Raw genomic sequence first — 23,733 nt, forward strand, 5'->3', positions numbered from 1 at the left:
GGCAGGCCAAGGACTTATACATCAAGGGTGGGGGATGAGGAGCTTGATCAGGTATCAAGGGTGACCAGATATCAAGGTGGGGGCCATCCTCACTCAATTGACATCAGGATCCTTGCTACCATCGGGCTAGGCAGGCCAAGGTCAGGGCCCAAGGGTGGGGCCTAATCAAAAAGAGGGCTCAGAGGAGCCTGTCTTAGGGCTGACTCTCAGGGAAAGAATCTTTGTCAGTGGCCACTGCCCAGGACATGCAGCTTACTTATACTGGTGAAATGAATCATTCTAGAAATAAGGGAAATAAAACAGAAAAGAGAGGCGATTAAAGCAAGCTCTAATTTTAGATTTCCCAGTCTTACCATTACAAAGCATTATTAGTCATGTGAAAAGGGTTATTAATACATTGCAGACCCAGGGAGTGAATTTGTACAACATGACATTGTCTGTCATTCTGTCTTTATCTCTGACTAATCTTTGACCACTTTCAACAGGCGGTTTCTCATGTGTTTTGTTATGAACAGCCCTTGAGTGACAGCAGAGTTTGTGTCTGGAGCAGTGCTTCTCCTCTAAGTGGTCACTGGTCAGCTTTCCATTAACGCCCAGTGCTCATGGGAAAACCTGCCCGTGTCACAGGGACGGACTGTGTAATATGTGAGCCAGCCTAGCCTTTTCCTTCCCTGTATGCTGAGGACAATGTCCCTCATGACTCCCCTCCTCTTCCCGCCCTTGAACCTAATTCAGGTTGGCATACAAGAATGGGGGACAGCAGTGAGAGGATTTTCAACCGAAAACGCCCAGGTTTACTGAGGACTGCCAGCCGGGGGAGAAAAAAGGAAAAATTCCTCTTGAATGGGGATTTTCAGAGCCTGTAGCTAGCTGTACAGTCAAGAGCAGAATTGGAAAGTCAGGCTTCTGGAACCATCTTGGGTCTGAGCAAGAGAAATAGGAGTGGTAAGATTTCGAAGAAGCTGAGCTGAGGGTTATAAGTTAGATTTCTTTGTATTCTTTAGAAGATGCAAATTAACAATCTTAGTATTCTTTGGAAGATGTAAATTAGAAATTTTTCTTTTCTTTACTTTTCTTTAATTTTTATTTTAGAGAGAGACAGTGTGTGTGTGTGCCAGTGGGAGAGAGGGGCAGAGGGAGAGAGCAAGAGAATCAACACTGGGCTCGATCCCACAACTTTGGGATTATGAGCTGAGCCAAAGTCAGATTCTCAACCGACTAAGCCACCCAGGCATCCCCCCCCAATTTTGTTGAACCTGATTTAATTTTTCATCTCTGTTATTTATTTTATAGCCAGGAGGCAACATTTTAATGACTTGTAAATATCTTCAGATTGTTGGACTGTGTCCTTGTGAGGCAACCTTGCCTTGAGGCTCGGTTCTGAGGGCCTGACTTGTACAGTTACATTAAGAAATTTGTGGGTTGGGGTGCCCAGCTGACTGCCAGGTCCCTTTAACACTCCCTATATAGCAATGAGGCAGCTTCAGTTTCTGAACTGAACCCGGTAGAGGTAAATTGACTCCTTCCCTCTGAAAGCTAGCTTGAACGCAGCTACCAATTCTTAAGTGAGAATGTAAGGAGATGGAAACTGGCTTTGAGACACCTCTGGATGCTCACAGGTAGAAAATCTAACCATGGATAAAGAAAACACTGATGTTTCATCCAAACCTGCCGATGTGAATGTAAGTACGGTGTGGGAAGCCTTCTCTCTTACTTGAATGCCATTTTTGCTGACCTTGTTAGTAAAAGGAGACCATGTTACTTTGTAAAAATAAAGAGAGCAAAACATACTTTATCTTCTTATAGTACTTAATGGATTTTACCAATGCGAGCTCCTTTCAAAGTGCTGTACTTGGCAATTGATTTGCAACTGTTTTTCTAAAACTCCAGGGAAATTGTACTGATCTCTACACAAATTCCATTTTAAAATTTAATCAGTGCTAACTGAGACTGCCTATAATGTGCTCCTGCGCTTAAAGACCCAACCTTGGCCTTGTCAGCTCTACATGTGCCGGCATTTCTGTGTCTCCCTTTTGTACTTCTTTGGTGGAATATTTGAAAGTAGTGGGACATAGTCAACTCATACTGCAATAGAACATTTTTCTCTTTAGAAACACCATCTTCATGCCTGCAGGACATCACATCCAATGAGGTCTGGTCTAGTTCAATTTCACCAGGAGAGATATAAGCTACATTTCACTCCAGGGGTTGACAAGGGTGTTTGGTAAAAAGAATGAGGGGGCCATGAATAATTCAGAATGTACTTGGCTACATATTATCCCATTAATTGGTAGGGTTAAAGACTGGAAGGCATGAACTTTGAAGGGAAGAGTGAAGGAGAGTAAGAGAGAATGAGAGCTCTTCAGAAAACTCGAAAAAGAAATGATTTCTTTGGAATTGATGTTCTAGGTCATTGCCTTTAAAAGAATGTGTGGTTAAAAATTATTTCATCACTGGAGTTTAGTTACCTGACATGTATAAATCTGTCCTTCAAAGAAGCTAAACTCTTGCATACATTATTAAAGAATTCACAGCATCAGATGACAGAGGGTAGCAGAGAAATAAAAAAGAGGAGGGGAACAGTTGAATAATGCATTTTTTCCTCTTGCACATAACACTTTGCACATCACCTAATACCAATAATTTTCCGAGTCCTTTATTTCATTCTTTATTTTTTTAATTTTATTCATTTATTTTGAGAGAGAGAGTGAGCACACTCGATCCAGGGGAGGGGCAGAGAGAGAGGGAGAGAAAGAGAGAATCCTAAGCAAGCTCAATGCTGTCAGCACCCCACTTGGTTTCCATCTCAAGAACTGGGAGATCATGACCTGTTCTGAGATGGTGCCCTGAACCGAAATCAAGAGTCAAATGCTTATCCAACTAAGACACCCAGGAGCCCTATTTCATTCTTTATTTTCAAATAATTCTTTCATTTGCCTCTGAGAGACTGAGTCCCTGGTCCGTTCATTGACTGTGGCAAAAGCGCATGCATGGAAGGAACTGGTTTCTATCCCACAGCCCTGCACGAACCACAGCAACATCATCCTTAACTTTTTCTTTCTAACACCCAGTCAGGAAGCCCCTAAGTTCGAAATCAATTTGTTTCTATCAGGAAGTGACTTATGTTCTTATTTTCCTGCCTCAGCCAGAGGAAATTGATGGTGGGACAAAAGCAATGTAATACAAACATGTGAAACACACATACTCTCACACCTGAGCTGTGTACACATGAAATGGCCCTCATAGAATCCTAACCTCCTGACCTTTGGGCCCTCTGGTCTACCCACCATGACATTCAGGCCCATTCTCTACAGCATCTACTTAGCACAACTGGAGAGTTGAGAGGATCTGGGAACTGCTTCAATGGAGTTCATGTAATGTCTGATTTTTCTGATCTTAACTGCACTATTTAATGTGAGTCCATTTATTACACTTACATAAATGATTTGACTGATATATGTGGCCTTTTAGCACAAATATTCTCCTGACTGGGTGGTTCCAAATGTGCTCTAAACTAACATCTCTCTCTCTCTCTCTCTCTCTCTCTCTCTCTCTCTTTTTTTTAAAGATATCCAATATCTCAGTTCAGGTGGTCAGTGCCCAAGGGAAGTTGCCAGGTAGACGAGCACCTCGACCTCAAAAACCCATCGGCAAAGCCAAACCGAAGAAGCAACCCAAGAAGAAAGCTCCCTTCTGGAATGTCCAGAACAAAATCATTATCTTCACAGTATTTCTGTTCATCCTAGCAGTCACAGCCTGGACGCTTCTGTGGCTCTACATCAGTGAGTGAAATCCTGTGTTCCTTTGGGGTTAGGGTTTGTCCTGTGGGGCCAGTGTCCGTGGTGTAGACCCAATCTACCCCTGAGTATGTCTGATAGAATTTCCCAAGTTCCCAGGCCCATAGCCACTCCCAAAACTGTTGAGGTTTTAAGGTGGAAGAAAGCAGCATTGTCTCTCCCACTTTTACTTTTGTTACCACTGCTTGCTTCCCACAGGAGAGCAGAGGAGCAGAGGAGCAGACATGGGGGGTAGGAGGACAAGAGCTGAGAAGGATGCTCGGGAGCTTTGGACTAGTTCAGAAATGGAATGCATGTTTAGCTTTAAGAAATGAATGGAATTCTAAGTTGTTTCATTTCCTCATTCCACCCACTGCTTGTTTCTAGGCAACCTCACATTCCCAGCTCCCAGAGCATCCTTTTCCTCATGCGTATTTCACTCCACTGTTTTTATGTTTCTGTTGATCATATAGGTTATGTTCTTGTCCAGCTGATTGATCCTCTTGGACAGGAGTTGTAACTAAGCTGTTACTTAAAGAGTACTTATCCCTGCAGTAACTACAGCACATGTTGACCTATGCTAAGCTTCCAACCCCATACATGTTAATATGTTTGATACAAGATATGTGTACCCTCAAAGATATTAAAACTTGAGTTGTGAAGCAAGTTTTACAGGTAAAGAATTAATGAATATTGTATTGAATAGTTCAGATCACTTACATATATACAAATCAATTACTTATAATTTACGTGGCACAATGTAAGACATCAAGATATCAATGCAAGACATATCATTGCATCAATCATATCAATTGCATCAATCAATATCATTGCATCAAGACATCAATGCAAGATATATCTCCTACCTTCAAAAAGCTCACAGATGCAAACAAAACAAAACAAAGCTCACAGATGCATTTTCTACTTTCAGAAAACCCACAGTTCAGTGCTGCAGAGGGGGTGTGAATTGAATTGGTTGTTTTTTGTTTTGTTTTGTTTTATGCTTAAGCAATTACTTTGCAGTCACAGAAAAGAGGCATCTAACTTGCCTGGGAATAGAGTCTAGAGAAGGCTTTATGAACTGGTTATTCAAAATTCATTTCTCTCGTATCTTGAGGGTGCCCGCTGTGAGCTGGGTCCTGTGATAGGCATGGAAACACAGTGGGAGAGAAGAGAGAATCTGTCTTCTAGGAGCTTAAAGACTAGTGAAGAAAGTCGAGTCAATGGGCAATCAAGACAAACACAAAACACACACGACCCCAACCCACAACGAACCAACTCATTTCCCATCAGTTCTCTGCTGGCCCTCAATCTGTACACTCACATTGCCTTAGCATTTTTGTATAAAGTTCTGGAATGTCACTCTGTAGAAGCACTTTGGCGGCTGTGTTAAAAATCAGAGAAGTACATCTCAGGAAGACAGACCAGTCTGAGGAATGAGAAACTGGTATGAACAAATGAAAATTGTTCAACAAACAACAGTGCTGTGACCATGCAGGGTGTTGTATGTTGGGCTGTGCTAAAGAGTTTGGTAAATGTAATCTAGTTCGAGGCTAAATTGATCTTGCTTGTATTGTTGTTCTCCTGATGCTTGAGTCTGGATAACACCATTATAAGAAGAATGTGCGAGCTTCTATATATATAGAAAGCCTGGCTTTCACTCAAATTTTAATAAGTCTGCAACAACAACAACAAAAATCTACGAAGCACTTCCTTGTTCAAATCAGGCATGAAAACAGTTATTGCTTTCTATGTGAGGCTAGCGAGTCAAGGTGATCCATCCAAGGTCACATACCTTGAAAGAACAAATCTAGGACATCCGCTCAGGCCTTTTGCCCCTGGGCCCCTTCTCCACATCCCCACAGCCTCGCTCCACTGCATGGGGCTAATGTGGCCCTGGATGGCTCCCAAGGAGGTGGCTTCCGATTACTCACAAAGGCGCACCTTCTTCCTAATTCAGTCATCGCTTATGTAACGTTCCATGTGCTGGGCATTGTTCTAGGAGACAGTATCCTCTCCCTTTCTTCCTCTTCCACCCTTCCTCTCTCTTTTCCTTCCCACAAACATTTATTGAGTTCAAAGCTACGTAAGGGGCGGAGGGACAAAAAGAAGTTACTGTTACTCTTAAAGGACAGAAGTTATGACACAGTGGGGACATGTGTCACAGGAGAGAAATGTACCATGGCCATGGGAACCTAGGGGATGGTGCCAACTAGAAGGAAGACCTTGGTAACAAAAAGAAAAGGCAGAAAGAAGAGCCCCTCACTCCCCCCACCCCCCCCGCACCCCCGCCATCCCCCAGGCTATTCTCGGTCTCTCTAAAGCAACTCCGATACAACAGTGTTCTTCCCGCATTGTCAATCGTTCTGGGCAGGCTGGATGCCCAAACCCACTGTCCACACTGGGTAATGCATTTGAGCAGGAGTGACCCGATGCTGGGCTGAGAACCCTGCTTTGTGGTTCACAGGAAGGATGAATTCTCATGCATTGCACAGAGCTGAAGACCAGCCCAGGACCCTGTGTAGCAGCTACACAAGTCAGATAGGGATGAGCCCCCGGGAGCTCAGTGAAGGTCAGCTGGGGGGCCCTTCCCACTTGTCCCACTATGCTCACTTCCACTCAGAGCTTGACAGTATCCATTTCTTACCTCCTTACCTTCTACAGACTAAGGATCCATGAAAACTGCATACACTCTTTTTGGCCTGGTAGTGACTCTAGGGCAAGTATAAAGTCAAAGAGGCAGATCTTTAATCTTTGAATCTGTCTCATAAGTATTTGCCAGGAGAGAACAGACTATCCTAGGAGATATGGTGACTTACTGCTGATGGAAGTGACGTTATTAACTACATTTAGAGCTTCACAGGTTGTGAAGCAGTCACGTAAGTAGGCGCCTAATAAAACATTTTAGGGGCCTGATACTGACACAGATCAGACAATGCCTCATTGCCACACAGAGGGGAAAGCCCTCTACTCGCTTTCTCTCCTGTCTTACAGGTAAGACAGAAAGCAAAGATGCTTTTTACTTTGTTGGGATGTTTCGCATTACCAACATTGAGTTTCTTCCTGAATATCGACAGAAGGAGTCCAGGGAATTTCTGTCCATGGCACGGACTGTGCAGCAAGTGGTGAGCTGAGGGGGGGTGGGGAGGTTGGTGTGGGAGGCCTGGGGGAGTGGGGCAGGGGATGAGGGGCCGGGGTGGAGGGCTCACAAGTGTCACAGGTGAGCAGGGTGGATGGAAGAAGTCAGAGGCAAACTTGGGATTTAGCTCATCTTGGCTATAATTGCTTATTTGACAGAGTTGCTAATTTATTTGGTAACTTATTTATATTATTTATCGCTGAGCGTAAAAACAAGTGGCTCTCTGAGCTCTAGGGTTTCCCATCTGTAAAATAAAGGAATTACATCAGGTGATCTTTAAAATGACTCCCAGAACTAAAGTTACACATGCTGATTAATTTTGTGAGCTGTACACATCTATCTCAACCTCAACGCAGTGGAATCTCTTTACTTAAAAAACAAAAAAGCTTTCTAATTATAGAACTAATATGTATTTAACCACTAACATTTTTTAAATTCAGAAAATTATGAAAAGGAATGTTAAAGTTTTCTTTAACGTCATCTTCCGAGACAGAACCCCTTTTTATTCTGGGCCACATAGACATAAAGGAGAGCATGATATTGGAATATTTGCAGATAGTTTTATAGTAGATTTTTTCCTCTTAACACTAGGTTGCATGTTTCTATGTAAGTAAATATTCTTAAAAAAACACAAGTTTTAATAGCTACAAAGTTAGCCAATCCCCTCTTATTGGATATTTGTCCTCCATTTTTGTTACTCTGGATAATGCCATACAGAACTGCAACATGGATTGTGTCGATCTGTGATTACTTCCTTAGCAGATCTCCTAAAATAAAAAGATCTATTCATGGCTCTTGGTACATATTACGAACTAGAAAGCTTCTGCCAATTTGTATCTGCACAGTAATGGAGAGGGTGGCCTACACGGTGGGCCCATACTGCCTTGACAGGCACGCAGTGGTGTAGACTGGGGAAGGGTTGTGGGAGAGCAAGCAAAGACAACAGTGGGCACAGTGGCCCTTATCTACTGAAGAAGGCCTTCTATATACGGGGTATGTGGATAAATACTTTACCTTTAAATTGTATCAATTATTCCTCAAATTACCCCAAAGATTCTTGGTAAGCACTCTGATCACTTTACAGAGAAAGAGAGAGAGAGAGAGAGAAGGAAGGAAGGAAAGAAGGAAGGAAGGAAGGAAGGAAGGAAGGAAGTGTTGCAGGATTTTTTACCTCAATAACTGGATTAGTTGTCTCACTGCTTCAAAGAATGAAGAGACGGACACAAAGTGAGCAGCAGGCAAAAGTTTATTAGAGTATAAGATTACGAAGAGTAGTATGAAAGCTCTCTCTGCAGAGAGGGGACACTGAAAAGTGAATTGCCTGCCGACAATAGGCAAGCTGTCCTTGTTTTATAAGGTTCTGGTCCCTCCCTCCCCTCCTTCCCTTCCCCCTTGTTCCTTCTCAAGTTTTACCTTTATTGGCTGGATAACTCTAGGTGCTGGGTTGTACATTCCTGATTGGTTTGTTTCCATTGTATGAGGGATGGTCTAAGGCCACATCATTCCTTGTGGGTCATAGGTTTTATGGTCTACTCATTTTTAGTCAGGTCTTTTGTCAAATTCCTGAGAGAAATCTGGGGGGAGTAGGTGGTCTCTGTTACATTCTTAAGAGGAACCTTATGCCTGAGGGGGTTTGCTGTGGTCAGACACTCCCAGCATTGTTCTAAAATATGTGTTTTTCCCCACCCAGGACCTCAGGTCCTATCCTTTCCCTCTCTGCCTATTTTACCCTATTTTTTACTGTCATAGAGGGAAAGAAGGCAGGCAGGCAGGAGGGAAGGAAAGAAAAGAAAGAAAGAAAGAAAGAAAGAAAGAAAGAAAGAAAGAAAGAAAGAAAAGAGAGAAAGAAAGGAAGAAGAGAAAGAAAAACCTGAGTGCTCGGCAGGTTTAGGTAATGTATTCTGTGTTGCATGGTGACTTTAAACTTCGCAATTAGATGGGTGATTTTGCCATTTAGGAAGTAAGGGGAATATAGGAGGAGATTTGGCAGAGACTCAGCTTGGCTTTAGAAAGCTAAGAAAGGGCAAAGAAGGTAAATTGAAATAGCTTTCCTTCAGATCCAACGATGGCGCCTTTTAAAAGAGCTGGGTGTTTCCCTAGAGACTGCAGAGTTGGCGGGGAGGGGGGGGGGTGGGGGGGTGGGGGGGGGGGTGAACCTGGCCGTGGGCGCCACCTGCCCCCTAGTGGCTACTAGAGCAATGTGCCCTTAAGAATATAAATTTTCCATGCTGTGCATTGTTAGAAAAGAGGTTGGATCAAATCCTTTCTAAATGTACTTAAAGGAGTTTGATTTATTAATTACGGAAAAAATTAACCTTTGGAGTAGGCAGAATACAGAAGTTAAGCTTGATCAGGGTGTCTAAAGACAGCAAAGAATGGATATAGGTAACTGATTATTCTTCACAGATAGCAGAATGGCAGCAACCCAAGATTTTAGCCTTCCGTTAGAACCCAGCTCTTTTCCTTGCTGGCTGTCAGGGCTTGGACCTACAGGGTGCTAGGTGCTGTGAGTGAAAGCCAAATTTGACAGACTTCAGACACCTCGGTTTTTCATTTTCAGGTAAACCTGGTTTATACAACATCTGCCTTCTCTAAATTTTACAAGCAGTCTGTTGTTGCAGATGTCAGGTAATGTATGTCCCTTGCTTTGGGATTTCTGTTTACTGCTGTGAAAAGGCGAAAGCTAAGATCTTACCATTCTCAAGTAAGTTCTTGGGGGCGTCTTTGCGTTAATACTCTTTTAGCACAACTGCTGACTCCACTCTGCCCTGCTGTCATGCTGAGTTTTTCCCTTCATCTACCAAAGCCTGCCCCTCTCCCCATAGCTGGGATCCTGGGCACCCCGCCTCTCCCCGTCTTAATACCACTGGGCAAGACGGCCACAAACATGGCTACCATCGGGTGGGGTAAAAATAAAACACAGTCTAGTCTTTCTCAAAATATGTTAAGTAAAAAAACTGGTCATTAGAGATTTTCTAAGGAAAAAGGAATCTCAAACTCAAATAATTTTTATTAAAATTTACTGTATTAATTTTTAATTATTTTACTAAAACTTCTTTTTTAAATTATGTTTTATGTACTGTATCCCACCTGCCCCCACCTGCAGAAAGGCACAATCCACTTTGACATACCAAAGGCACTAAGAAGCTTGGAGTAAAGCTATTTGTTTACTTTCTATTTCCCACGTTATTTACTGTAGAACACTTAAGGTTTGTTTTTCATAAAACACGACAATAGTTGTGTACTCAGAAGCTCTTGCTCCAGAGTTTGGCTAAATACCAAGTTGGGCTCGATTCCTGGATTTACTACTTACTAGCAATATGATTTTGAGTTATAGTTGATCTTGATTTCCTTATCTGTAAAACTGGAGTAATAGGACCTTGCTCATAAGATTCAGTGGGATAAAGCAGAATTTAGCAATGTGTTTGTACATGGTGAAGTATCAAAAACTATAATTGTTTTATTTGTAATAATAGTGAATACTGGTTGGTATTCATAAAAATAGTATATTCTCCATGGAGATGCAACTATACACGAATGGTTTTAGATGTGAACCCAACACAGGAAGACACACACCTATTATGCTTTCTCTTACCAATCCCCTCAATAGGAATCAATGACTTCTTAAAGAACGAATTTTAGAAGTTGAAGGATATCCTTACTGGGCTCCCCTTGACTCTATCAGTTGGGTGATTTTCTATGAAAGTCCTAAGAGAGATACCTAAATATCCTTTTTTTTTTTTTTTTTTTTTTTTTTTTTTTTTTACTGTAGCAGCAACAACAAAGGTGGCCTCCTTGTCCACTTTTGGATTGTGTTTGTCATGCCACATGCCAAGGGCCATATCTTCTGTGAGGACTGTGTGGCTGCCATTTTGAAGGACTCCATCCAGACAAGTATCATAAACCGAACCTCTGTGGGGAGCTTGCAGGGCCTGGCTGTAGATATGGACTCTGTGGTACTAAATGGTGATTGTTGGGTAATTCCCCTTTATGCATTCCTTCCTATAGCACTCCTGATATTTCCATTAACATAGTCAATATTATAATGAAGTATTCTCTTCCACAATCCCAGTAAAACAGGGTTAGCTGAGGACACTGATCCAGGAAGTTACTAAATACAATGATTGGACAATAGAATACTCAAAATTTCAAAATATATATGAAACTGAATTTATTAAAGTGTACCCTTCCCTATATTTAATTCAATTTCATGAATCTCCAAACTAAGGCTCCAAGTCTTGGAGAAAAAAGAATTTTGCTGAGGTTTATCTTGTCTTTTCCCTTGTCCAGACAGAACTGCACCTATGTTGTTTATGTAATGCTGCCCAATGTTCCACAATGACCTGTTGAATAGCCCTGCCAGAACGTGAATGTCATCATTTGATTGGCCCAGTAAAATACTTTAGTTAATTAATTGTGTGACTCCCAAATTATGCAACTTTCTCTCTTGATTTAAATTCTCTCTCTCTCTCTCTCTCTCTATATATATATATATATATAACATTATATATAAAATAAAAATATAAATATACCCTTTACTCGGCTTCAACAACTATCAACTCATGGCCATCCCCCTTGCTCTCAAAATACATAAACAACTTCCCCTACCCTCACTGGATTATTTTAAAGCAAATTCCAGATATGATGAATTGCTTTTAAGTACTGAAATCATTTATATATATATATATATATATATATATATATATATATGTATATATATGTATATATATGTATATATATATAATATATCATAAAAAATCATATATATATACTATGTTTATTTATTCCTGAGACAGAGAGAGACAGACAGAGAGCATGAGTGGGGGAGGGGCAGAGAGAGCGGGAGACAGAATCCGAAGCAGACTCCAGGCTCTGAGCTGTCAGCACAGAGCCCCACGCGGGGCTCGAACTCACAACCTGTGAGATCATGACCTGAGCCAAAGTTGGTTGCTCAACCGACTGAGCCACCCAGGTGCCCCAGGACTGAAAATCATTTTTACTGAGGATAATTCTAACAAAATGATATACTGGAACTGACAGTTTCTTTTCCGTGTGTTTTTTCAATGCAGCTGGGCTTCGGTCAGATTACTCTTCAACCATAGGAGCTGGTAAATTATGACACATAGCTTCTCCTACACTGCCTCCAAATTAGTATCCTTTTTGGCTATAGTTTTCTTTCTCAAATGGTGGTATTTGTTAGTCTTCTTTCAATTACCAGTGATAGAAATACACTCAAACTGGCTTAAGCACTGAAGAAACTTCATTGGCTCTTCTAACTGGGACAGGGGTGGAGAATGTGCTGGCTTCAGGCCTGTTTGGGGCCAGGTTCTAAAATAAAATCTCCTCAGGACTCCACATCTCTGCTTTTCCCTGCTAAAGCTTCATCAAATGTATTCTTCTAATGCAGTGTCATAAATGGCATCAATAGATCCAAGCTTATAATATATTAGTAGCAGCAATGGTAGAACAAGCCCTCTCCCCCCCACCCCACCCCCCCCCAATAACTTTCCCAACAGTTTTTGCAGAAGTCCTGGTGCCGAATTTACTGTCTCAGATTGGCTGGCAAGCCCATTCATGCACCAGCTTCCTTTACTCTGATTGGCCAGTCTGGGCCATGCGCCCATCTCTGGACATAGAAGTGAGTTTAACCCCAACCAAACCACACAATCAGGGTGTAGACAGTTTCTCAAAGTAAAATCCTGGTGCTATTACCAGAAGAAGGGGGAGCGGACTCTGGGCTGGCAAAAACAGCAGATGTCCTCCAGAGGAACTCTTTGCTCCTCACTCTTTAAAGATGTCTAGAAAAGTCATTTCTAAAACGGAACAAAACAAAGTGCTGTCTCCACAGACAAAGGCTGCTCTCAGTACTTCTATGCAGATCATCTGTCTCTCCGCTACCCTCTGGAGATTTCTGCAACCTCAGGGAGGCTGATGTGCCACTTCAAGCTGGTGGCCGTGGTGGGCTACCTGATTCGTCTCTCTATAGAGTCCGTCCAGATTGAAGCTGACAATTGTGTCACCGACTCCCTGACCATTTACGACTCCCTCATGCCACTCCGGAGCACCGTCTTGTATAGGTACTCAGGTCGGCGAGGGAAAAAACTGTTTTACAGGGTCTACCTTTGGCAGTATCGCGTTTCCCTTAGAAACAAAGGGAAAAAACTTGCGTGCGCACATGAGATCAAAGACGGACCCACGCCTTACTTAGCATCCCCTGTATTAGCCAGAGCCTGTCAGACACAATGCTTGCTTTTTACTTGTTAGCCTACCAGAGTGAAAATCAGTGTAGCAGGAACTTCAGCCACTTCTTGAAATATTTCTGAAATATAATTTTTTTGTTTAACTTTACTTTTATGCAATCACTCTCATTAGAGTGTGAGAATTAAATACTCTATGAGGATTGCATACCATGAGTAAAAAATTTTCTCCCTTATTAGAAAGAGAACACAATGTTCACTGTGAAAGTGAGGTCAATCAGAGAAAACAATGTCAATATTTCACAATCTCATTACCCAGAACAAATAAATGCCTGTTATGTTTTTGCAAATATTTTCGTTCATATGTAGATATGTAATTGCACACATATGTACATATACATATGCTAATATTTTTTTATTTACTAGCAGACATCTTTTGGAGTGCTTAATATCTTAATAATGATAGTTATACTTTATTCACAATGTGCTGTTTTTACTGTGGTAAAAAAGCACATGAATTATTATTTTAATAGTGCCTAGGTAGGTATAGAGCAGTGTTTTATGTATATATGTATGTACGTATGAGTTTATATTTTGGAATTTATATTTTGCATGTTAAAAATTTCAACAGCGTAAATGGTATACAGTGACAAGTAAGTTTGTCACTGGCTCCCATTCCTCAGTCATTGCTACTGCTTCTTTTCACCCTTCCAGACATACTTTGCTATTATCTCATTTAATCCTTACCGAAAGGCTATGAGGGGTATTCTATACTCATTACCACCGTTTCACCATAGGGGACCTGGCATTTATGAAGATTAGTTGCTGGAGAATCTTTCAGCCAGTTAAGTGACGGAGTTGAGTTCTCAGTCCGGTTTTCCTTAGAACAGAGCTCATGACTGCAGCCATCTAAATGGCTGTTTATGCCTTGTTTGTTCTCAAGGAGGGTCCTGTGACAGCCATCAGGAAAATTCTTTGGTAGTTACTAGACAAAAGTTTCCATACCTTTATCGGCTCCCCTCCATCATGCCCTGTGGCCACTAATTGACGAAGCTCTGACTGGCCGAGTCTGCCTAACAAGAACTGTGTAGATGGCCCAGGAAACGTGTGGAATTAGTGGTGGAGGGAGGCTCACTCCTCAATAACCTACTATTCATGTACTTTTGTTCTGTTATCCGGTTTCAGAATTTGTGAACCCACAAGAACGATAATGTCCTTTGTTTCCACAAATAATCTCATGCTGGTGGCATTTAAGTCTCCTCAGATACGGAGGCTATCAGGAATCCGGGCGTTTTTTGAGGTCATTCCAGAACAAAGTAAGTCTTTGCTAATTGAAAAAAGTCACCTTGAAAACTATCTGGTATGATACTCCAGTCTTATCTCTCCTGAGGTTGTGTTGTAATACTAGTTATATGAGTCAGGGAGCCTGACTCAGGGTCCCGTCAGAGGAGAGAGAGATATAGTATTTAAACAGAGAATTTAATGTGAAGAACTGCTAACTCAGGATAAAGGTGTTAGCTAGCGAACTCAAAAGGTGAAAAGAAAACTGTAAGGTATTATGTAGGCAGTGTACGCAGGAAGCAACCACCACCCGTAGGTCTGGGAGGACAAGGGAAAGCGGCCAGAATGATGACAATTTACAGTGTGGAGGAGGGGTCTGTGGCCTGAAATTCAGACTTCTGAGGAATGGAGTGCCAGGCTGGTGTTGGGGTCTCTTGAGTTCCGAGGCAGGTATTCGCGGGGTCGAGGAGGGGGTCCAGACCGTCGAGGAGCGGGTACCGGACAGTCGACAGCCGAGGCCGGTATCCTTGAGGGAGGTGCAATGAAGTGGAGGTTGGGAAAACTGCTAACAGGGTTCGACTCAGCTACGGGGCCAAAGCAGAGCTGCATGAGGGGGCGGGAAGAGCCATCGTTGCCGGGGCATGACATTCCCAGGAAGAGGAAACGAAACACACGGGAAACCCTATTCTTCCTCCTCCAGGCTTCTAGTCTGCCTGTAGCGCCCCCTATTTACAGAGCCTAGTTGGAAGCCAGGCGGCAAAGGAGAGAAGCCGTTTGCAGAGTCCCCGCTACAGCGTCACGGGAACAGAGTAGAGAGGGGTGGGTTCGGCGTTGAGTGATAACAGCTCAGTACCTAGTGGGCGTGGGGTGGGGGACTGTCTATCGTGAATCCTCCTTCATAGCAATGCATGGGAATGCCATCCTAGAAGAAGATGCGTGTGAAGTAACACCCGGAGATTCAATGATTTTCCTAGGTCAGGTAGTGAGCAAAAAGTGACCCAGCTCCCTTTCATTCTTCTCTTTTTGATGTGGGTTGACGAAGTGAAACAAAACAAGACTAAATAAAAAGAGCCTTCACTGAAACTCTAGTCTTTGTGTAATGTTTGTTGCCTTGTAGCTGGTCAGGTCTTACAGATGGTGTCCTGGTAACTTCTCTGTGAACATCGAGGACAAAAGGATCAGAATGACAGACGTGGGTGAGGAGGGCAGTGGATTTGGCTTAAGTTACATGGTCATGGCTTCCTAGGTCCATCTACATTTTGAGGTAGTGGCTTGTTTTGATAGGTTTTCTCCGTCAAATAATTACAAAACTAAATGTAAAACTGATTTGTTAAACAAAATTGAACTGGCAATTTGAGATGTTGCTGGGTTGAAAATTGTCTCCAGCTCCAAAGATTAAAAATAGGATTATCTCAGGGGCGCCTGGGTGGCTCAGTCGGTTGAGCGTCCGACTTCTGCTCAGGTCATGATTTCGCGGTCCGTGAGTTCGAGCCCCGTGTCGGGCTCTGTGCTGACAGCTCAGAGCCTGGAGCCTGTTTCAGATTCTGTGTCTCCCTCTCTCTCTGACCCTCCCCTGTTCATGCTCTGTCTCTCTCTGTCTCAAAAATAAATAAACGTTAAAAAAAATTAAAAGAAAATATGATTATCTCAGAAATATTGCAGTGGAATTTGTGAACAAACTGAGCATGTACTATATGCCAGCGATGATTTCAGGTGTAAGGGAAAGAGTAGCAAACAAAATAGACAAAAACCAATACTCTCAAGGACATTACATTTTAGGAGAAGGATGACCATGCAGGATGAATAAACATGCAGATTGTTTTATATAAACAGGACAACATGTTATGTAAACTGGGCATATTTCCTAAACAACAAATATACACTCATTTAAACAAATATGCTCAGAAGCTTTAAAAAATATATTTAAAGTATGTTTTTAAGAAGAGTAATAGATCTGTAGTCAAAATACATGATCCGAAAACAAATACAGAATTTGAACAAGAAGTTTAGCTATACCTCTGTATGGTACTATTTCTTTTTTGAAAAATTAGCTTAAATTTAAAAAAGTATCTAAGCTTGTTGATCAAAGAGTGTGCATTTGTAGTTAAAGAAATGAATTCAGCGCATTTCCCATAATCCCACGACTGCAAATCGTTGTCTGTTAATGGATATTTTTTTTCAGAATGTGAAAACACAGTATTGGTCAAAGAAATCACTGGCTTTGAAGGGAAAATATCAAGTCCATATTACCCAAGCTACTACCCTCCGAAATGCAAGTGTACCTGGAAATTTCAGGTAACCTAGTTTTACCACTATTTGAGAAAAATATTGTTATCTTATGTTTAGTAACAGTTTATTTTTACATTTAATTCATTAAAAAAATTTTTTTAATGTTTATTTTTGAGAGACAGAGAGAGAGACAGAGTGCAAGCCAGGGATGGGCAGAAAGGGAGACAGAATCTAAAGCAGCCTCCAGGCTCTGAGCTGTCAGCACAGAGCCTGACGCAGGGCTCAAACTCACCAGCAGTGAGATCATGACCAGAGCCGAAGTTGGACGCCCAACCGACTGAACCACCCAGGCACCCCATTAACTTTTTACTACAAAAAGAATATTAGTTAATTTTATAACACTTAAACCCTAAGCAAATATGTTACCTAGAACGTGAAAGTTCCTTGTAATTTCAACCCTCTGCCTATAAATTAACTGTTCTTTGGGATGGGCTTATTTTTCCAGTTGTTGTTTTGTTTGTTTGTATCAAAAAAACCCCCCCGCAAAGACAGGGGCTCCTCCGTGGCTCTGTTGGTTAAGAATTGGACTTCAGCTCAGGTCATGATTTCACAATCTGTGGGTTTGAGCCCCTCGTTGGGCTCTGTGCTGACAGCTCAGACCCTGGAGCCTGCTTTGGATTCTATGTCTCCCTCTCTCTCTGCCCCTCCCCCACTCACACTCTGTCTTTATCTCCCTCAAAAATAAACATTAAAAAATTTTTTAAATGCAAAGACATTGTTACCAGATCAAACAATATTTCTTTCTTCTTCTTTTTTTTTCTTTTTACCTTGGTAGAACTCACCACTTTTTACTTCTTTCACTATCAGCATTATAGTAAGAATAATAAAGAAATAATAAATTTAATTAGGCAATGTATATTTCAGTTGTATAAGCAAACCAAGATGTAAATGTATATGAAATATATACATCTCTGGTCCTTAACAGAGAGTTCAATCTTTTTTTTTTTTTTGTCTTTAAAATTTTAGTCTATAAATGTTTTTCTTTCTCCAACTTTAGTGTCTCATGGAAGGTCATGAAGCCTTTCATGGAAGGCTCTTTCAGCATATATGTATAAAATCATTTTTGTGAGGCACAGCAAGTGGATGTAAGTGGCAAGCAGTTTATGGTTTGCATTCATTCAACATGTTATTATTAACTGCCTACTATGTGTCAGGCAGTATTCTGGACACTGGGATCCATGATATCCGACATGAAGCTTACCATACAGTAAGGGGAGACAGGTGACAAAAATGTGTATAGTATGTTACATAGTGCTATGGAGAACAAAGCAGGCATGGGGCTCCATCTCGTTAACCGTGAGGTCGTGACCTGAGCTGAAACCAAGAATCGGATGCTTAACCAACTGAGCCACCCAGGTGCCCCAAAGAGTTCAATATTTTTTAAAAAATTTTAATGTTTATTTATTTTTGACACAGAGAGAGAGAGAGACACAGAGCATGAGCAGGGGAGGGGCAGAGAGAGAGGGAGACACAGAATCCGAAGTAGGCTCCAGGCTCTGAGCCGTCAGCACAGAGCCCGATGCGGGGCTCGAACTCCCGAACCAAGAGACCATGACCTGAGCCGAAGTCCGAAGCTCCACCCAGGTGCCCCAGAGTTAAATATTTTTAATAATTTTATTACACCCAAATGTGTACTTAGTCTCAGTGTCCTAATGGCATACATCCTTAACTTATTTATTTTTTTATCATTGTTGCAAACATTTCCAAAATAACTAAAACCCAAAGGTTCTGGACTCGCTCACCACCAGATTCTTAATGCCTCATTAGGGCAGCAGAATCTCAGTACCTCAAGTGACTCTCGCAACTTGGGTAAGGAACAGGAGAGACTGCAAATCTGTCTCTTCCATCTCTCCGAAGAGCAGATGGATCTTTTTTATGACATCCAGAACAGGAAAGGCCCCATTCCCAAAAGCTCTGTCAAATGTTTGAAATTCTTTTCAGGTGAAATAAATGTGATTCCATAATAAGCCATAAGCCCTACAGTGAAGATCCTCAAACATTGTTCTAGTCAGGATGTAAATTAGAATATCAGATTGTTTCCCTAGGGGTTGAGAGTTAGAAATGCTAAATAAAAAGAATTCTTTATAAGGCAAAAAGCATGCCCCTGGGGGAGTGGAGAATGGGAGAGGGAAGACAGGAAATATTAGGGATAGACTTGGTGGGTAACACCATTTCCCAGAGGTCAAGGCTGGTCCTCTTCAGCATGGAGGTTAAATAAAGCTGTTCCTTTCTTGGACCACTTTGAACAGCCACCTAAAATTGTGTGATTGCATATTTCTGCAAATGGAAATCATGTAAAAAAAATAATTGTGGGCTCCCGGGTGGCTCAGTCGGTTAAGCATCCCACTTTGGCTCACGTCATGATCTCAGTTTGTGAGTTCAAGCCCGGCAGCAGGTTCTGTGCTGACAGCTCAGAGCCTGGAGCCTGCTTCAGATTCTGTGTCTCCCTCTCTCTGACCCTCCCCTGTTCATGCTCTGTCTCTCTGTCTCTCAAAAATAAGTAAACATTAAAAAAAAAAAAAAAAAAGGCACCTGTCAAATAGCTTTGAATTTATTGCAAACAACTGGGAAGAATGACCTAAGTGACAAAAATATTGACTCAAGTCATGGTAATACGATAAACCCTTTAATACACAAGAGTTGATTTCTATTATTCTCCATCCTTCTTAGTGCCTGGTCTGACTTCCAGATGTAACTGAAGAGCAATCAATCCCTTTTGCAAACTCACTTTCAGCTGACTTTTTTCTTTTCTTTTCTGAGCCTGAGTGGGGGATGGGCAGAGAGAGACACACACAGAATCTGAAGCCAGCTCCAGGCTCTGAGCTGTCAACACAGAGCCTGATACGGGGCTTGAACCCACGAACCGTGAGATCATGACCTGAGTCGAAGTCTGAAGCTCCACCAACTGAGCCACCGAGACGCCCCTCGGCTGAGTTTTTAAGGTCTCATTTACCTGAGCAGGATTAACTCCCGCTCCAACTTAAAGTTCCTCTGATTCTTCTCCCAAGAATAAACAAATATTCATTGAATGTCAGTTTCAGGCATGTAACCATAGGGAACACTTAGTAACAAGGTAAAGTCCTTGTTGTCTCAGAGCTTACAGACTGTGGGGGAAGAAGGTGTGGTGAAGTAAGAAATAGCAAAAAGGAGTATTGAGGCTTATAACATGTCACCTGCATTTGTTTAGGGCACACACATTTTTATTTGCTCTTAAAACATACCGCTGATATAGGAAAGAGACTCTGGTCACATTTTATGGATAAGGCAATAGAACTGGGGGCAAGCCATTTGCCAGAGGTTACTCAAATAGAAAGTGACCCAGGCAGCATTAAAAGGAATCATGTGCCCCTCCATTAAGTAAATTCAGCACCCCCTCCTTTCCTGGGTTCCTAAAGATGTTCAGCTTCCTTGTTTCATAACAATCACTTAATTGAGTATTTACCTTTGTGTTTTCCTTCTTTTTGTTTTTCAACGAATGCATTTTGCTATGGAATCTTAGAAGAAAAATGTGGAGTGGGGTTTTGAATTGTTATATAACCGATGCCATCAGCCTAGCACCCACCAGTTTAGATGCATCTCACATAAGCAATATACTGTGGGCCATGTAAATTCACCTCCTCCTATCACCTAGGGAATAGGTGGGATTCCCCAGAGATGAATCCCTCTTCCCTGCTTCTGTGGCAAGCATCTAACCACGGAAGTTCCCAGTGCCAGTGGGAGATGGGTTGAGTTGTACGTATAGAACCACTGGCGAGTGAGAAGTGATAAGGATAAAGCACATCCTCCATCCTGTCGCTGTCACTGACTAGAGAAATATTTTAACACAGCAGGTCCAAATCAGGAGACTTTCTCCCCTTATTTGGTAAAAGTTCCCAAAGCAAAGGCGTGGGTTGGGCAGTGGGAACAGAGAATACAGGACACAGAAGGAAATAGCATACTTAGCAGGTTTTTTTTTTTTTAATTTTTTTTAACGTTTATTCATTTTTGAGACAGAGAGGGACAGAGCATGAATGGGGGAAGGTCAGAGAGAGAGGGAGACACAGAATCTGAAACAGGCTCCAGGCTCTGAGCTGTCAGCACAGAGTCCGACGCGGGGCTCGAACCCACGGACTGCGAGATCATGACCTGAGCCGAAGTTGGACGCCCAACCTACTGAGCCACCCAGGTGCCCCAGCAGTTTTTAATTTTTGTCCATTTGTTGAGCAAAAGAGCTCACGGTGTTTGTGGAACTGCCCCGCTTTACCCCACTTGTCAAGCTGGATAATATCAGTAATGCCTCTTGGTCAATCTGGGCTCACGTGTAGACTTGTGTGCAATTCTGTGTCAGTGGAACCTGGTGTGCAAAGAGACTTACTTCCTTTCTCCGTGGAGAGGCTTTGGAGATTGGGGAGTGCATATAAATCTATTTTATTTTGGAGCAATGGAACACAGTGAAAACTCCCATGTAACCTTCTTGTGGAGGGCTACATTGAAATATATTCTTCCGCTAGAAAATTACACTGATTACTCTAGATATTTATTATCTCTTAGTTGACATCTATTTATTTTTAATGTGAAGAAACAGTAAGATGACAAGACTGGGGGGATAAATCGATGTATGTTCTCAGGAGCCCTTGGCGTTCGCTGCACGTAAGACCGTCTGGTTCCCCTTGAGCCCTCACTGTCAGTGTTCCAGGTGGCATGATACATTGAGAAAAAGCGGCCTGCAGAGAAATGCAGGGTAACATCGGGAATGTCACTTATTTTTGGTTAGTCTTGACTTCTTCCATAAAATAGGACTCCTACTTCCTTCCTGTGTCGTCGTGTTGTTTAAATGAGAGACATGGGGGCGCCCGGCTGGCTCAGTTGATGGAGTGTGCAATTCCTGGTTTCAAGGTCCTGAGTTGGGGCCCCATGTTGGGTGTAGAGATTACTTAATTTAAATAAATAAATAAGTAAATAAATAGCCTGAATCATTTTCTCTGCAAGATAGGTTAAGGGATGAGGGCTACAGTATTTAAATACATGTTAGAAAGAAGTACATACAACAAAGACATTGTAACATCAAATACATCACAAATACAAATGACAGCACTACAACACTAAATGTCAGAGCAATAAAAATCGGTTAAAATTAATTTCTTAAAAAAAAAAAAAAAAAAGGAGGCGTCCCTGGGTGGCTCAGTTGGCTAAGCGTTTCACTTTGGCTGGGGTCATGATCTCGTCTGGGGTCATGAGCCCCATGTAGGGCTCTGTGCTGACAGCTTGGCAGGCCTGGAGACTGCTTCGGATTCTGTGCCTCCCCCTCTCTCTCTGCCCCTCCCCTGTTTGCCTTCTGTCTCTCTTTCTGTGTCTCAAAAATAAACATTAAAAAAAAAGATTTAAAAAACTTAAAAACTAAAATCATGACATAACACAATGTATGTGTACGTCATACAATGTCATAAAAAGGTCGGATGTGTGTGAGCACACGCATGCACACTCACGTGGGTGTGTGCCGTTTGGGCAGCCTCTTTCTTATTTGATCTGGTCTCAGCAGACCTGGGAGTGATTTAGTAACTGCCTTCAGGAATACCCAGGTTTAATATGAAGAGGATGCTGATTCATTTCTGTTATCTAAATAATCTGAATAGTGCTTTAAAGGAACTATGTCATTGTTACTGAAGGAGGAAACTGTGTGCATTCATTAACAAGTGGGTGTTTTCAAAGTTAAGCTCATTTACAAGGAGGAAACTGATACCTAGAGATAATCTAATATGTCCCATGTTACCCAGATCACTCAAAACTGGGGCCTTAGAGCAGCTCCCTAGCACTGGGCCACCCATTTCCCTCTCTATTACGCTCTCCTCATTCTGGTTTGTTGCAGGGTAGGGGAGGTACTGGTCTATCCCACCAAAGGCCATAGTGTTGTAAGGTTTTTTCCCGTAATACCCGGGATTCATTGTCTCTCCACATGGAAAATGAAGAGGTGGACACAAAAGGAACAGCAGGCAAAAGTTTATTAGAATATAAGATTAGAAAGGAAGAATAGTATGTCTCCCCTTCACAGAGAGGGGACATTCGAAAGTGAATGTCCGAGCACTATAGGCAAGGGTTCTCGTTTCATAAGGTTCTGGTCAGCCCTGCCCCTTCCCCTCTCCCTTGTTCCTTCTCAGGTTCTACACTTATTGGCTGGATAACTCTAGGTGCTGGGTTGTCCATTCCTGATTGGCTCATTTCCATTGTACGAGGGGTGGTCTGTGGCCATATTTAGGTCTTCTGTCAAATTCCAGAGGGGAAACCTGAGGACCAGTAGGTGGTCTCAGTTATATTCTTAAGAGGAACCTTATGGCCTGGGGGTTTGCTGTGGTCAGACACTCCCAGCATTGTTCCAAAATAGGTGTTTTTCCCCACCCAGGGACCTCAGATCCTAATCTTTCCCTCTCTGCCTATGGAATCCTATCTTCTCGTATCATAATAGGGCACAAAGAATAAAATGCCCTAAAAGCGGCAAGCTGAGGGAATGAGTTCTGAGTGAGGAAACTTAGCCTGAAACATATCCTTTAGTTGAAACATTTTTCTGACTTAATGTTTGTTTTTCACAGACTTCCTTATCAACACTTGGCGTAGCACTGAAATTCCATAATTATTCAATAACCAAGAAGAGCGTGAAAGGCTGTGACCATGGATGGTGGGAAATTAATGAACAAATGTAAGTGGGTTCCATATGTAAAGAATCTGATGAAAGGCCTCACCTAAAGGTTCAAAGCCTTGGATCCCTTGTCCCCGAAGAGTTTGCACTTAACGATTTACAGAGAGGGAAATTGAGGGATACAGGAGTTAAATAACTTGCTCAAGGTCACTCAGCTCATATGTGATTAAGCCAGGATTCAAATCCATGTTTTATGGCTCCCAAGTCCTGGCTGGGCCACTGCTCTTTGCTGCTGGGCTATGGGTGTGCACCCTCTATACTTTACAAAAATAGCTTGGCAGATAAAGTCTTTCGAACCATAGAACCCTGGAGGAAATAGTAAATAGGAGTCCTGGTGATACAAAAATTAAAAACCATTAGTCAATTGTGTGCAGTAGGACA

The 23,733-nt window shown here is 42.1% G+C and overlaps 1 protein-coding gene across 3 annotated transcripts in view; it reads left to right on the plus strand.

The window, feature by feature from the left end:
- The first annotated feature begins 1,375 nt into the window (after window positions 1-1,375).
- Window positions 1,376-23,733, plus strand: part of TMPRSS7 (transmembrane serine protease 7) — a 40,758-nt gene continuing 18,400 nt past the window's right edge. Inside the window, exons 1-10 of one of the 3 annotated variants that reach the window (XM_053220841.1) lie at window positions 1,376-1,682; window positions 3,569-3,782; window positions 6,771-6,901; window positions 9,476-9,543; window positions 10,688-10,881; window positions 11,985-12,023; window positions 12,764-12,992; window positions 14,298-14,428; window positions 16,576-16,688; window positions 23,246-23,352. In XM_053220841.1, coding sequence (XP_053076816.1) covers window positions 1,635-1,682; window positions 3,569-3,782; window positions 6,771-6,901; window positions 9,476-9,543; window positions 10,688-10,881; window positions 11,985-12,023; window positions 12,764-12,992; window positions 14,298-14,428; window positions 16,576-16,688; window positions 23,246-23,352 — 1,274 coding nt within the window. In that variant the 5' untranslated portion in view covers window positions 1,376-1,634. The remainder of the gene's footprint in view (window positions 1,683-3,568; window positions 3,783-6,770; window positions 6,902-9,475; window positions 9,544-10,687; window positions 10,882-11,984; window positions 12,024-12,763; window positions 12,993-14,297; window positions 14,429-16,575; window positions 16,689-23,245; window positions 23,353-23,733) is intronic. The other 2 variants (XR_008297657.1, XM_053220840.1) reach the window with 2 other exon arrangements.

The sequence above is a fragment of the Acinonyx jubatus genome, chromosome C2 (genome assembly GCF_027475565.1).
Source record: "Acinonyx jubatus isolate Ajub_Pintada_27869175 chromosome C2, VMU_Ajub_asm_v1.0, whole genome shotgun sequence".
In the NCBI taxonomy this organism is placed as follows: Eukaryota; Metazoa; Chordata; class Mammalia; order Carnivora; family Felidae; genus Acinonyx; species Acinonyx jubatus.